At 48.9% G+C, this 16,448-nt stretch overlaps 1 protein-coding gene across 1 annotated transcript in view; it reads right to left on the reverse strand.

Moving 5' to 3' along the window:
• STK32C (serine/threonine kinase 32C) overlaps nucleotides 1–13,081 on the reverse strand; it is a 183,969-nt gene extending 170,888 nt beyond the window's left edge. Inside the window, exon 1 of the mRNA XM_027840491.1 lies at nucleotides 12,965–13,081. Within this exon, the coding sequence (XP_027696292.1) occupies nucleotides 12,965–13,064 (100 nt within the window). The 5' untranslated portion in view covers nucleotides 13,065–13,081. The remainder of the gene's footprint in view (nucleotides 1–12,964) is intronic.
• Between the last annotated feature and the right edge of the window lie 3,367 nt (nucleotides 13,082–16,448).

Raw genomic sequence — 16,448 nt, forward strand, 5'->3', positions numbered from 1 at the left:
CTTAATTTTACAGATAAGGAGAGTGAGGCAGGACTTAAGTGAATCATCCAGGGTCACACAACTAGCAGTTGTCTGAGGCAGGATTTGAACTCTGGTCTTCTTGACTCCAAGTCCAGCCCTCTACTCATGGCACCAACTCTTCGCCTCTAAATTTGTTTCAGAAGAGCCATGATTTCATCAGTATGGTGGCTCCCCTCAGTGCCACAGGATTCATAGTCAATGACAGACAACTGACATATGACTGCATGGGTGCAGTGTATGACCCCAGAAGGGAAAGAACGAAAGTAAAACATGAAGGCGAACACGCTGGGCATGGAGGGTGGCTAGGAAAAAAGTATGGAGGTTGGCAATGGAACGTCAAAATCAGAAAACAGCAGGCAGACTTGTCTGGTGGGAAGGTGGGGTTTGTGAAGAGGAGGGCAAAATGAGGCTGGGACGACGAATGGGAGCCAGAAGTTTAGAACTGATCCTGGAGCCAGTGGGAGCCACTAAGTGTCTGAGCAGGACCTGGCATGATCACCTCTGGGCTCTAGGAAGATTCTTTTGGTAGTGATGGGGATGGTGGATGGGAATGGAGAAGAGAAACTGAAGCCCCCAGCAGCAGTAGTCAGCATTCACCAAACCCTAGGACAGTGATGGCGCGCATCAGGAGACTTGGAGGCTCCAAGCAGGGAAGCCTTGCCCTGACCACAGAGTCAGTGGGTGTGAGTCCTGACTCCAACCCCAACATCGTTCCCCTTCGGTACACTGCAGCCCTTTAGATAATGTGCCTTTAGGAGAATAAGCATCCTTCCAATGCATGGCCACAGAAAGTAAATCCCAAAACTCCTCAAAGATGGATTCATGGTCCTGAAACTACTTGGCCCAGGACAAGACATGGAACCTTTTAGCTTTAGTTCACTCATCTGCAAAATGGGGATAAAAATCCTCTCCTTACATCTCTTGGAGGTCCAGAAATGTATAGAAGATGCAAGCAGAAGGCAAGGCAACAGGACACATCCAAAGGTGTAAGAGAGCTGTCTGAGCCCTCCAGCTCAGAATGAGCTCAGGCCAGAGAAGACCTCAGACGACCACAATGGGCAGGAATCTCTTTCAGCTAAATGGGGGAAAGAGGCATTCTGAAGAAGGCAGAGCATGCTGCTTAGAATTTAGGAGATAATGATAAAAAATGCCAGAGAAAAAGCAGAGCTGCTCAATTCACTTCTGTTTTCCCTGCCAAGAATCGTCTTGGAGCTAGAAAGGGCAGAACAAAAATGGCTAATAAGGAGCTAATCCCCAAACTAAGTAGTGGGAACCCCCGATGGGATAAAGTCCCCCGGCCAGATGTCTTCGGGATTGAAGGAGAAGATAACGCCTGTAGAGTCACGGCCAGGGACTTGTAGAAGAATGTGGCCAGTCAGAGAGGAGCCATGGGCAAAGATTATCCTGCAGAGCTAAAAAAAATAAAGGAAGAGAAGAGAGTCTGCAAACAACAGGCCAGCGAACTTGACCACAAAGCCTGGCAAGGCGTTGTAGACAAGCGAGTTTTCATCAAGACAGACCCAAGGAGCTGCGTCTGAGAACAAGCTAAATGGCCAGATCCTGGCAGACAGTGAGTGCGAGTGCTGATCGGTGGGTTGTCTCTCGAGCACATGCCATGTTTCTGATAGAATGCAGACTCCTTGAGGGAAGAGGTTATTTTGGTTTTGTGTCCCCAGGGCAGAGCACCCAAAATGCATGCTGATTTTTTGATTGCTTGAGCAGAACACCTAATTCCATCTGGCATGTTCAGAACAGTTAAGATGGCTGCCTTCAAAGAGTTGTCATCGTTGCAACATCAACATGACAGGAGGCCCCCAGTGGAGTGCTCCATGAACCTGCACCTGGAACATTTTTATCAGTGACTTACATGGGGGCACAAATGGTGCGAGCATCAAGTATGTGTGTGACCCAAATTGAGCAGAGATCACTAACAAACTAGAAGATGCTTAGACCATAACAATCTTGGCAGGTTAAAATAGTGGATAAAGACAGAATAAGATGACAAGAGATAAATGTAAGTCAAACTGCATTCAAGAAATCAGCTGCCCAAGTCAAAGAGGGCAGGTCAGACGAAACGTGGGGGTCTGAGTGGACTACAAGTTCCATATGGGTCAGCAGTGTGATATGACAGGAAAGAAAGAGAATGCAAGTTTAGGCTGCACTGAGAAGGGAAAAATGTTCAGAACTTGGGAGGTAGCACTGCCCCTGTACTCTGCCCCAGTCAAGGCACATGGGAAAGACTGTGGCCACTTTGCAAACTACATTTAGGGGAGACCTTGACAAGCTGGAGGACATCCAGGGGAGGACAAGTACATGGCAGAGATGGAGGAAAATCTAAGGAGCAGGAAATGATGAGCTTGGAGACAAGACAACTTAGGAGGGACCCCCAGGGCAGAAGGAACAGGGGGAAGAAAGCCAAAGAAGCAAATTTCAGTTTGATGATAGGAAACACTTTCTATCCAAGTAGTGGGCTCCCTGTCAATGGAAGGATCCAAGCAGAATATGGACAACTACTTGTAAAGGAGGTGGTGGAGGGGAATTTTCAGGTTTTCAGTATTTTTGGTGGCCTAGATGGCCCGTGAGGTCCTTTCCAACCCAAGGAAACCATGTGTGTAATGAACCATAAAATACTCGAATATAAATGCCATTGTAGCATCATCATTTCATTAAGGAACATAAGTGCCAAGCAAAAGGGGGTGATTAGGGGTTTTCATCAGTTGAGCCACCCAATCCACTTGATGAAATTATGGGGCAAGACCTTTGCCCCAAAGGGGCACTGCCCACAGGCCTGGACACATTCCCTGCCTCAGCACTGAAGATGAACTTCGGGGTGATGCAATGACCTCTCATGCATCCTCTCATGCCCTGGGACCCCAGTTGGCTGTGTAAGAGGGGGAGCAACCCAACCAGGAAGCATCACTGGTTTTGTGGGCTACAAGCAGGGATTTAGGGATTTTGATCAACACGAGGAGGAACCAGAATTCCAGAGAACTCATGATGAAGCAGGCTGCCCACCGCCTGACAGGAGGGATGGACTCAGGGGGCAGATGGAGACATTTTACTTTTGGATATGGCCAATGTGTGTTTTGCTTGACCACACATTTGTAAGAGGTTTTATTTTTCTTGCTTTCTCAAGGGGGGGAGGTGAGAAGAGAAGGCATCAAAATAAAAATTAATTTTTAAAAGATGGGGAATGGTGGAAAACTGGCTCTGGATTCTTCTCCCCCATTCTCCTCCAAAATGATGAGAGCTATGAGCACCTGGTAGGCGCTTCTGCTTTCTCCTTCCTTTCCTGGGTACAGGTAAATAAATAGCAATTCTGAGAAAAGGCAGTTTACGTCCAGATTCAGTCAATAGTAACCCATGAGTCCAGGCATCAGATGCTGGCTGCCCAGAGGGCCATAATCTCCAAAACAACATCCCTTCTTGGGAAGAGAACACCCCAACCGAAGGCAAAAGGCCTTTAAAAAGCCCTAGCCACACCTGTGCTAGCCAAGAACGTTGGACCTCGGGAGTTCCTCCGACAGGGCTGATGTGAGAGGAATCCAAAATCTCTGGTTGGCAACCAGATGCCCAAAGTTGCCTTAACTTTTGGGGACTCGCCTGACACAATGGGTTAGGTTATGGGGCTTTTCTCTGTCTTTGGGGATGTGTCATTCGTGGCTTGAGCAGAAGACCATCCCTGTGGTCAGGGAGCGAACGAGCTCTCTGGGAAGATGAGAAGGAGAGGTGGGAAATAGTCAGACAAGACAGAATCAAGGGCCGAAATGTAGGAACAGGAAAGAAGAAGAAAGAACTGCCCTTGTGGAATGGTCAGAAAAACCCCAAGGATGCTAGCTCTCAAGCTGGAAGGAACCTTAGGCCATCCTGTCCAAACTCCTCCCTCAGCTTGTGAGGAAACTGAGGCACAGAGAGATGCCAGGGAAGGGGCAGGGAGGACCATCTGGATGGAAGACCCAGAGAGGTTCTTCCTTCTCTCTAGCTCGTGAAAACATCTGATTTTGATGTCGCCAGGGGAGATAGTGCCTCTACTAGGACAGACTGCAGATGGTCTTCAGGAGCTTCTTTGTGGGACAAAATCCCTTATCTGAGGTCAGCTTCTGGAAGGAGAAGCTGGCGAGTCCATCCAGGCACAGGATATTCCAGGGCCTGGGTTCTTCTGGAGGCATTTTCAAGATCCTTTGGCTATCTCTAGGCCATGAAGATGTACGTCGTCGTCGAGTTAAACAGCATTTATGAAAAGCTACAAAGAGGGGCGGCTAGGTGGCGCAGTGGATAGAGCACCAGCCCTGGATTCAGGAGGACCTGAGTTCAAATCCGGCCTCAGACACATAGCACTTACTAGCTGTGTGACCCTGGGCAAGTCACTTAACCCCATTGCTTAGCCAAAAGGGAAAAAGAAAAGAAAAGCTACAAAGAAAGGCACGAACATGGTCCCTGGGGCTCCTCAAGGGGGGGTCTAGTGGGGGGATGACCCCAGAGAAGCTGGCAGGAGCCAGGGTCAGAGGAAGGCATCACAGCGCTGTGGCTGTGCATGTCTCTGCCTGGACAACCAAGAGCACATTGCTTCACTTTTGATCACTCTCCCAACTTTTCATTGTCACTGGTTTGGGAGTCACATGACCTGGGCTCAAAAACTGGACTCAGCTAGTTCATGACCTAGGCACCCTTGAGCCTCTCTGGCCCAAGCTGTATGTAAAATAGGAGCATGGCCTCATGCCTTTTAAGGTCCCTGCCGGTTCTGCAGACTCTGAGCTGTTATAAAATCTGGCAAAATTCAGTCCCCTGAAGCATCTCCCTCATTAATAATGATGGACATTTCAAAGGTCCCAAGGAAGGTACTATCAGCATTGTTATTCCTATATTACATAAGAGGAAACTGAGGCTGACAGACCAACTGAGCAGCCCAAGGCAACAGAGCTAGTAAATATGAGAGGAAGGATTTGAACCCAGGTCCCCAAGTCCAGGGCTCTAGCCAATGCCCCACACTCCCCACTCTTCCTCAGACCTGAGACAAAGCTGCTGCCAAACTTTGACGTGATTTCTGAAATAGCTGGCTAATTTTTTTTAAGAAAAAGAGGTTTATTTTTAGCATTCTCAAATGCACATCCAGATGGACAGATCTAAGATGGAGCTGAAACGTGCTGTACTACAAAATGGACTGTAAGCACGAAGTTCATTCTTTCCCAAGCGTTTTCAGGAATTGGGGTGGGAGGGGGGTCCTCCTCCACGTCAGACCGCTTGGGGCTAGGAGACGGTTTCTGACATCCGCGCACAGCTGTGGAGGTGACGTCCACAGATTGTCACCTAACTGGGACACCGAGGAAAATGCAGTGACATTTCCCAAAGACGCTGTGTCTATCTATGCCCAGGGCTTGAAAGGAAAAGCAGACACTGGCATATCAGAAGCAACGGACAATTCACCTTTAAATAGGTCCTGGCCCCTCTTCACCACCCGGGGAAGTAAGCGGGGCCACCTGTAATCATCCTCGTTTCGCAGACAAGATGCTGCTGACGTCCCTTTCCATAGAGGCGCTTGGATAGCAATTCCAGTGCGGATCCAGCTTGATGTCGCCAGGGGAGATAGTGCCTCTACTAGGACAGACTGCAGATGGCCTTCAGGAGCTTCTTTGTGGGATAAAATCCCTTATCTGAGGTCAGCTTCTGGAAGGAGAAGCAGGCGAGTCCATCCAGGCGCAGGATATTCCAGGGCCTGGGTTCTTCTGGAGGCGTTTTCCACAATATTCATCATCCCATGGACAGTATATTACTATAACTATCTTCCCACAGCCCCTCCAGCATCTACTGTTTCTGTCTTTTTCAGTTTGCTCATTTGAGCCGATGCTTCAGAGTAAATTAAGTTGGTATTTCTCTTCTAATTAGTAGAAAAGTGGAAATACTAAACACATTCCTTATATGCTATAACTCACTGGATTAAACAATATTCCACCTGCCCAGGATTCGGGAGGAGTGCCCGAATGCACACCGCCCAGCCCAAAGAAGCTCTCCCCTGGACCGCTGCGATCACCTCCGCGGCTCCCCAGCCAGCTGCTGCTCCCCTGAGGCTCAGGCAGCACAGCTCTGCCCAGGTCACTCCCTTCCTCCAGAATCTTCAGGATTTTGCTGTGGCCCGAAGCCCTTCCTAAACGTGCCTCCCACCTAGCTTTCTCTCCAGGTTTATCGTGCCTTGTTCTCCTCCACAGTCCAGTCCAAGCAGAAGCTCACACTCCCCCTGCCCCCTTAAAAGTCTCCACTTCCCTTAGCCTCATCTCAGGTACCACATTCTTCAGAAGGCAGCATGAGACAGTGGAAAGTCTGGTTGGGTGAGGAGTTCTTGGACCTGGGTTCAAATCCCAGCTGTGGGGCTGACTGCCTTGATTAATTCACTTACTTTTCTTAGGCTGGGTTGGTAAAATGAGAGACTTACATGGTCACTATGGTCCCTTCCAGCTAGAAAATAATGGTCCAGAGTCCTTGATCCTTCCTCTTCGCCCAGTTCATTCTCTCTCTCTCTCTCTCTCTCTCTCTCTCTCTCTCTCTCTCTCTCTCTGTTTCTGTCTCTCTCTCATCTGATATTCATTCATCTGCCTCTCTCTTATCTAATATTCATTCATTTGCCTACAAGTTGTAACCCTCCCAAAATGTAAAATCCTTGAGCACAGGGACTGTTTTTCATTTTTTGTCTGGCATCCACAAGCACCCAACACAGTGCCTGGCACACAGAGGATCAATAAAGTCATTCTTAGTGATTTTATCTTTTTTTCATATTTTTGTTAGTAGTTTTCATTTCTTCTTTTGATAACTACTTCTATCCTCTGACCAATTTACTATTAAAGAATGATTTGGTCTTACTTATATGTTGGTATCAATTCTGTATGTAATTTGGATGGTCAAGTTTTGTCAGATATTACAGAAGCACAGAGTTCAGCATTGGAAGGGGGCATGACATCCTCATGTGATGATCTTTGGGGCTGGCAGGAGGGTGAAGGGAATGGACAATTCTGATAAGAGCTTCCTTCCAACCCCGGCACTCCAGATATGCTCGGTTCTTGGTCACTGCTCTGACCTTCGGCGTCAGACACCCAGTCTGTCCCACAGAACAGGCTTGCACCACAATGCACAACAGGGCCAGCTGGTTTTTATAGGTCAGGGAGGTGTCTCTTTCAAGTTCATCTGGTTCTCTTCTTCTCTCCAATATCACAGTTATGATGTTACACGAGAGATGGTTTCCAACATGGATGGTTCCAAACATGAGAGTCCCAGGCAGCAGTAGGGCACAACTCTGCAGCAAAGAAAGCCTCACCCCAAAAACCCAGGCCCAGATAATCAAATTTTTTTTCTGGGCTGCCCCTGAGATTGGGTTGTGCTATCTCTAGTTTCTGTTTTGTTAAAGTATTTTATATTTTTCTAGGTAACCACCTATTGCCTTTAAATTCTCAGTTTTGCTGACAATTGTATAGGATGATTTCTGATCATTGTCTTCTCTTTTCATTGTGAATTCACCTTCTTGTTAGTTTGGTAATTTGAGTCTACTTTTTCTTTCTTAGGTACACTAACAATCATTTATCATCAGTTGTTAGTTACTTTCAAAAACTCAGTTTTATCCATTCAATACATTTATTTTCAGTTTTAGCTATTTCTCCTTAGCTTTTCAAATTTTCTTCTTTTGTGCATGGTATGAGGCTAAATTGATTTCCTACTTTTAAAATTTTCATGCTCAGTTTATTAATTTCTTTCTATTTTATTTATATATGCCTGTGGGTAAATTTTCCTCTGAACAATGATATACTTACATCCTATAAAGTTGCATATATTGCCTCATTCTTTTCACTCTTTAAAATTATATTGTTCCTGTGATTATTCTTTGATGTTCCTAGTCTCCAGATGGATCTTTATCCTTTGCTCATGTTTCCTGTATTGAACATTCCAATGAGTTATAGCATATAAGGAATGTGTTTAGTATTTCCACTTTTCTACTAATTAGAAGAGAAATACCAACTCAATTCACTCTGAAGCATCAGCTCAAATGAGCAAACTGAAAAAGACAGAAACAGTAGATGCTGGAGGGGCTGTGGGAAGATAGGTATAGTAATATACTGTCCATGGGATGATGAATATTGTGGAAAACAATTTTGAATTGTATAAGAAAGTGAGTGTAGACCAGCTAAACAAAGTACGGCATATGAGTACAATGGAATATCACTCCGCCACAAGAAATGCTGATTTTGAAAAATTCAGAGAAACTCGAGAAGCCTCGGATGTGCTGGTGCAGAGCAGAGAACACGGCAACTGAAATAATTTTTAAAAAAGAAACGACTCTGAGACAGCAGGGTTCACATCAAGCGGTCATCGCTGGCTGGCTCCAGAGGGCCGGTGTTGCAGTAAACGGTGAATATGGCACTCCCTGTCACTAGCATCAGGCCCATCCAGTAATTTTACTTAATTGTTTCATTTGTTAAAATATGATGGTATTAGGGAGGAAGGGAGGGAGACACATTGGGAAGTGGTTGGACAAGATAATATAATCCATTAATAAAACCATGTTTAAGGAGTTGAATTATTCTCATTTTATACCTGGGTCTCAGGGAACACCAAAAAGTCAGGACCAGGGATCCCTGGAGCTGGGGAGGTGGCAGCATCGGATGCCCGGATTTGACATCCCACCAGCATTTGTCTGGATATTCACGCAAAAGTTTAGCATAGCAGAGCTTTGCCGGAGGTGGGAATGCAAACCTCAGAGGAAGGCGTCTGTCTGAGTGGAAGAGACTTCCGACCCCTGCCGAAGAAGCCCATGGTGACTGCAGCCAGGCTGCACCTGGAGGAACAGGCCTCAAGGTTGGTCAGATGAAGCAGTCCCCTCATGCCTGGCTGCCCTGGTCCCCGAGGACACCGAGAGCCCCGCACGCCCGCACTTGGTTTTGTCGAGCCGAAATTTACCTGGTGCTTGGTTAAATTGCCTTCCTCCTCCTTATGTTTTATAAATCTTATGTACTCAATTTGAAGCATTAATTGGCTTTTTTATTTAAGAAAATCATCACAAGGTCTCAGAGGTCTCCATGGCAACCAGTTGGAACCGGTAAAGGCAAGTACAGCCGCACAAGAGTGGGACTGCTTGAAATATCCTCAGAAGCAACACTGAAGAAGACAATAGTACTAAGAGGGAGCTGGTGGGTTCAGAACACCAAAATAAACATCATGAGCCTAAAATAGAGGAAGGAACACAGCTCTGGGCTACGGGTCCTTCCTTGAAGACACAGACCCTTCCTTCCCCTCTCTACCGGCTTTCAGAAGGAAGCTGGCTCACTTCATCTCCTGCATGATAGCATCTCTGTCGTCCCCTGCCATCACCCTCACTCCCCTTGTCAAGACTGCACTTTGTACAAGCACCCGTGGGTGACAGAGTAACGCCGCTGCCGCCGCCAGGTCTGATTGCCAAGATCTGTTTTGCCAATCACCAAGTTCAGTTGTTTCTCATCCCTTTTCCAAGCCCGTGATACGACACTGGCCAAGGTCTCTAGTTACAGTGTGTGGCTGTGAGAATTTCAGCCCTGACATTCTGTGCTCAGCAGCCAGGCCCAGGAGTGCAGTGTGGAGTTCAGACTGCGCGGGGCAGAGTGCAGGCAGGGCCTGCAATGTCCAGTGTTCATCACTTTTCATGGTGATGTCAGCACCCACTAGCCCAGGCCTATCAGTTGCTTCTTTAACGCAGAATTCGGAGACCTGGCAAGTTGGCAGCCCGTTGGGGACAAAAGTGGGCAGCTGAGTGGTTGAGTGGATAGCGGGCTGGGCCTGGAGTCAGGAAGATGCATCTTCCCAAGTTCCAATCCAGCCTCAGACGCTCACTAGCTGGGTGAGCCTGGGCAAGTCATTTCACCCTGCTTGCCTCAGTTTCCTCATCTGTAAAATGAGAAGGAAACAGCAAATATTCCAGTGTCTTTGCCCAGAAAACCCCGAATGGGGCCATGGAGAGTCGGACATGACAGAAGCAACTGAACAAGGAGCAAAAGTGCAGTGAGAAGTTAATTCACGAATTCAGCAGCATACATTCCTTCATGACTCTGTGCTCTTTTTGTTTTCTCAGTGAATTCCTGCATTCTGGAACATAACACACCACTGCATTGGGAGAAAAATTCTGGCTCATAAACAGTCGAAAATAGTCTCTGTGATAAGCCAATTCATTTCAGCTGTTCACTGCCTCCAAGGTTAATCTTCAAAGGGAAACGCTGGCCACCCGTCAATGCCTAGACCTGCTTTCCTGTTCTGGACTGGAGTTTCAGGGAGCTCATTCCCTAACCGTAGCCACTTCCGTAGAGGTCAAGCATTTGTCTCTGTCCTCTTATTTCCTAGGGGGAAGGGTGTGGTGAGTGGCCCTGAGGCATCCCTGACAGCCCCGAGAGGAATGGTTTGCCCAAATTGCCCGAGTCCTGAGTGAGAAGCAGAGTCAAGATTCCCACCCAGCTCTTCTTACCCAAATCTGATTCTCCTTCCAGAGAAGCTGCCATAGGTCTCACCATGCCTTTCCTGTCTGTCCTCCTTTGGAAATACAAAGCATCATTGGTCCAGTAGCAAAAATCTGCCTGCAGGAGATTACACACCAGAGACTCCTTGCCTTTAGGTCAAATACTTCTTGGTGGGCCCTCCAACAGGTGATCCTTAACATGCTTTTCAGCTTAGCTCAGCTCCTGGCACATGGTAAACACTCCTTAACTGACTGATTGATTGACTGGAACATTGGGGAGTCACCCCTTCCTGCATGCCCCCTCAATACTAACACAAATCACACCTCACCTTCATGTTGCCACTTGGAATAAACCCCACTATGTATTCCGAAATGTACCAACAGTAGCACCAGTCTTTGGTTTATTTCCTTTAATTTCTCATGATGGCTAAATTATTTATCAGAATCAAAGAGCTGGCCTTCTTTCCCACTGCCACGAGGTTCTAGTGAAGGACAACAGCCCAGCCCAGCTCCTCCAGCTGCTTGCACATGAAAATTATGGGTGTTAACTATTTTGAGAAATGTCCAAAAAAAAAGCATAATGTGACCCCTTTTCATTTAAACTGTGATTTCTATTGTCCTGTTCTGGGTGCTAGGCTTGGGCCCAAGCCTGGGAGTCTGAAGTGGTTAGATTCCTCTCTGTGTTTGGAATGTGGGAGTTGAACATTCCTAGATGGGAAACAGAAGGCACCCCGGCTCCCCCGGCCCTGGCATCTAACCCAGTCTCCTCAGGCCCCTGTTCTTCCCAGCCACTGGCTTCCTGGTTTCCTTTAACTCCCAACTAAAATCTCACCTTCAAAGAAACCTCCCAGAGACCCTTTAATGCCAGGGTCCTCCTTCTGCTGGTTACCCCCCAATTTATCCAATGTTTCTCTCCTTCGTACTGTTAAGTTGTTTGTATATTGTCTGTCCCATTCATCTGTGAGCTATTCAAAAGCATGGACCGTCTTGATTTAACCTCAAGTCTTAGCAAACTGCCTGGCACATAGTAGGTACTTAGTAAATGCTTGCTGACTATTAGCACTGGACACAATTCAGGAGGGGACTGGACCACGCCTCTTGGACTAAAGGAAGTTTCAGGGAAAGGTTCAGGATGGGTTTGTAGAAAGTAGATGCAGCCCCAACCTGACTTGCTATGATGCTGAATTCATTTTGCCTGCCAGTGATGAAAGTTCATTAATTTATCCGAGAAGCAAAGATAGAAAACGAAGGGGGAATCAGCGCTGTGGTACTCTTACTGCAGATGCAGACGCAGAGACTGGAGTCGGGTCTGGCCCCACTCTGGAACCAGCTGCTCAGGTCCTCTTATGATCATGGGAACACGATCATGTTTAAAGGTCTCAGAAGGGAAAGCTAAAGCCATTCTACAGGCCTGTGGCAAGGCTGCCATGCACCTCACACTCAAGAGGGAGACCCAGCACACACTAGAACTGAGCCTAAGTCCCTTCACTGGGCAACAGGCATCTGCCAAAGAGTGCTCAAACTGGTCTGGAGGGCTGGGGAGAGAGGCTCCTTCTACACATGGGGAGAAAGAAGATTTGTCTTACAAATCCCACCTGCTAGCTCAACAGCATGTCTCCCCTTCAATTTCCAGGCTAGGGAATCCAATCAGCTCTGCGAATGGGTTTTGCTTCCTAAGCCACAGACAATCCGTCAAAAGGGACACCCTGCCTGCAAATGACAGGCGCGACGCCTGCAATATACACAGCCCTAAACACAGACCCAGGAGGCAGCCAGTGAGGGCAGAGAAGCAGGACCGACCATCTACCCAGACCAGTCTATGGCTGACTGCCTGGCATTCATTCCTCTCTGAGAGCTCCTGGCTCAATGAACCCGCACATCCCAAGGACTGGCCCACACAGACAAGTCTCTAAGACTAAGCGTCCACTAACAAATTCCTCAGATGAGCCGGTATGTGCCTAGGACAGAGGAGGACCGCAGCACCAGGGCAGGTCGGCTCGTGCCAAATAACCTAGGATGACCCGTCCTGTGCCCCGCTTTCCTAAAGCTGAAGAGGTTTTGAGAGTTCGAGGGGACAGAATGAAGAAAGGAGAGGGAGAGAGAGACAGAAAGACACAGCCTGAGAGAAATCTCGAGACAGAAAGACAGAGGCAAGTCAGAGAAAGAGACACAGAGACTGACAGAGAGACAGAGAGACACTCCACCAAGTGCTCCCAGGTCCTGGGACTCGAAGTGGCACAGAAGAGCCGAACGTACATACCCTCCTCTGTCCCCGGCGGACCTCTCACATGCCCAGCCCAAGAAAGTTAAAGCTGCCCCCTCCGCTGCCGCTGCAGCCCCGGCCTCAGATAGCCCCTGCCGGGCACAGTCAGTCGGCCGGCCGACCGGCCGTGCGGGGGACATGCTGGGGAGCCTCGGTGCCAGGCGGCCGCCGCCCAGTGCCCGCTCCCCGGTGCCCGGTGCCTGGTGGCCGGGCTCACTCACCATCCTCTCGCTCGTCGAACACCGGCCTCTTGGCCGCAGCGCCCGTGGAGGACGAGACGGACGCTCCCATTCTTTTTTTCCACTTGCTCCAGTGAAACATTGGCGGCCAGGGCGAGCTGGCATCCCCGCCCGCCCGCCTGCCCTCCCCTCCTCTCGCTGATGCGGGCACGGCCGGCCGCCTGGCCCCTCCCGGAGGGAGCTGCCCCTGAGCGAATGTGGAGATGAGCGTGCGTGGGGTGTGTGTGTGTGTGTGTGTGTGTGTGTGTGTGTGTGTGTTTTGTGTGTTTTGTGTTTGTGTGTGTGTGTTTTGTGTTTGTGTGTGTGTGTGTGCGCGCGTGTGTGTGTGCGCGTGTGTGTGTGCGCGCGTGTGTGTGTGTGTGTGTGCGCGCGTGAATGTGTATGTATGAGAGCGCGGGGGCGAGCAGGAGCCGGAGCGGGGCCCGGGGATGCCCGACGCTGCTGCCCAGCCCCAGCTCCCAGCCGGCACACTCAGGGCCAAGCCGACTGAGCCCGGCGCAGGCGGAGCGTAGGGGCAGGGCGGAGGGAGGGGAAGGATGAGGGGCCCCGCCCAGCCCCCTGCTCAGTTATCTCTCCAAGGGAGAGGAGATTGGGGAGGGCAGGGTGCAGCCTGTCCCCTTCCCCCACCAAGAGTCCTCTTCCCCATCTTCTCCTCTCCCCTCCCCTTTCTACCAGCCCCTATCCCTTCCCTTTCCCTTCTCTCCTCCTCTGCCCTGCCTCCGGCTTAGGCCTTTTTCTATCTACCCCTTCCCCTTTTTTCCTCCCCCCTCCCGCTCTTGCCTTCTCGCAGCCACCCTTCCCCAGCGACAGAGCTCGGCCAGGGAAGGAAGAAATCACAGCGAGACCGTGTGAAAGAGCCCGACCAGAGAACGCACCCCGCCCCCCAACAAGGGTCAGCCTTTCCTCCCCCTCCTCAGGACACATTCTCCCCAAGCAGGAAATGTCTTGCCTGTTAGGGTTCTTGCAGAGTTTCTAGTTCATTTGACATCGGGAGAAACTGAGGCAGCCAAGTGAGATTCAGAGCATTACCCCATGTCACACAAAAAGAAAGTGCCAGAGTTTACCCTTACTTTTGAATCCCAAGGCCATGGCTCCTTCCGCCCCTGCCAGAGAATCGGAGGCCACCTCCTGCCTCCCTGCCAAAAGTCGCTGCCTGCGCCCGGGTCTAAATAGGCATGCCACAAGTCAGCCCAGACTTGGGGGGTGGGGTAGGGGCGGAACCAGAAAGTGGAAAGGTTGACCCCTTGTTCCTCGGACCTCAGGGGAGCAATTTGTAACCCCAACCGGTCCTCACCCTCCTTGCCTCAGTCACCCCGGAGCCCCTCTGAGGCCAGGTGCAGAGGGCACAAGGGTCCCAGCCCTGAGGTCCCCGGCTGGGCACACAGACTTCTGGCCCTTGCAGGTGGTCAGGAAAGGAGAGGGGAGAACTCAGCCTGCCCCTGTGGGGCCGGCCAGGAGTGAGCTGTGAACACAGTGGCCCTGGCTCTTTCTGGATCAATTTGAAGATCCCCAGAGCCTCAGGTCCAGTCCTTAGCTCCCTACTCAGGCCCTGGCACCATGCTATCCCAAGCTCAGTAGTTCACAAACTTCAGTCTTTCCCTGGTTGGGGAGTCAGTATTTCCATTTACCAGGAAAAAGCCTTTTCCGATGCATGAAGGTCTGGCCTCCAAGTCTGCCTGCTAGGTCCCATGGGTAAGTCCTGGCTCCTGATCTCCTCCCCAGCAGCCTGAGGGCCATGCCTAGCCCCTCATTCTGCCAAGAAGTTCACCTTTGACCCCAGTGTCTGTAGATCGATTTCAGGCACCTTGCTGGTCAAAGTCTCTTTTGTGTGCAGGGAGGTCAACCAATTCAGTCCACACGGACTAAGTGGGCACAACGGTGATACAAGGACAAAAACAAATAGGCCTGCCGTGCCCTGTCGGAGCTGACATTCTACCGTGATTTGTTCCTGAAGTTTGTGGGTGCCTGAACTGCAATGTTGTTCCCAGAGGACATCAATATCCCAAGGAAGACCTGCAGCTAGAATGAAAGGTGGCTCCTTGGGGGTGCCAAAACTCCTTCAGTGATCTGCACTGTTTATAAATCAGACTTGTGGAACCCGGATCACAAAAGTCCAACTCTTGGGCACGGGACGTGGGCAGAAATAGAGAATGGGAAACAGAAAGCTCCCCAGAAAGACAAACAAGAAGGGGCACCCATTCAGAACAAAAAGTCGGGGTTTGAATCCCTGCTCTGACATTTACTGCCTTTGTGACTTTGGGCAAGTCCCTTCCCCCCCTCCTCTGTAAAATTAGGGGGTTGCATTTGGACTGTCCCTAAGGCCCTCCCCTTCCTGCTCTAAACCCTGCAAACTCCAATCCCTAAGTTCCATGGTAAAGTGGAAGAAGGACCACAATGGAAGTGACTGCCCCTGAAAGGTCTTTTCTTGCTTCTTCATTAGCTCCTTGAGAGCAGGGATTGTTTAATTTTTGCCTTTGTATCTTTAGTACCTAGGGCAGAACCTGACACTGATAAGTGCTAGATAAATGTGTGGTGGATGGAATGATTTTCCTTAGAAGCAAAATTATGTTAACAGCAATTAGGCTAGTTTTTAAGGACTCAGAACCCCACAACCCAATCAGTCAACAGGTGATCCCTCTCAGCAAATCTTTCAAAGGTACATTGTATGTGTAGACACCAAGGCTAAAACCAAGGATAAATAGCAGAAGAATGAATGGCTTAATAAGTTCAAATAAAAATTTGTCTTCCCTTGAGCTTGTAGCAAATTGTCTCCCACACACCCTCCCCCACCACAAATTCCTTTCAGTGATGAGTAAGTGCTGGGCAAATCAGAAGTCAGTCTGACAATGTGATCATGCTCACTTAAGTTTAATTAAGTTTCAAGTTTTACCCTCTATTACAGAATTACAAAGTATGCAGTCTAAAAATCATTGGTTTCATTTTCCTTGGTTCCCAAGGTAATTTAAAATAAATTGTTTCACAAATTTGAAAACAGACTATTGTGGGTCCCCCCCCAATTTTTCCCCAGTGGAATATAAGCAAATGTGTTTTAGGAATAGCTACTTTAATGGGATGAGTCCTCCCCCATGGTCCATTATCCATAGAGAGAACTGAGAATTCTAAACACCATTATAGCAGCTACATTCATCTGACTAAAAGCTGAAAAAGACATTTCTTTCCAAACTCAAACATAGGAAACAGAGGGCAAAATGAAGATGGATAAAATGCAAAGGACACTTTCATACAGCAACCCAAAGTCTGACTCACCTAGAAATTCAATTGCTAGACACAGCATAACCAGGAAACCAGACCCCCTCCACCCCGCGGCTTCGAGACCCTTAACCAAAAACCTGGGTGATGCTGAACAAAAACCTGGTCAGATCCAAAGACCAATCCAAGGAGTTTTCTCACTATTGTACATCTCAAACAGTCCATCTGTCTTATCTGAAAGCTGGCCCCTTAATGG

The sequence above is a fragment of the Vombatus ursinus genome, unplaced genomic scaffold (assembly GCF_900497805.2).
Source record: "Vombatus ursinus unplaced genomic scaffold, bare-nosed wombat genome assembly UNPS02014845.1, whole genome shotgun sequence".
Taxonomy (NCBI): Eukaryota; Metazoa; Chordata; class Mammalia; order Diprotodontia; family Vombatidae; genus Vombatus; species Vombatus ursinus.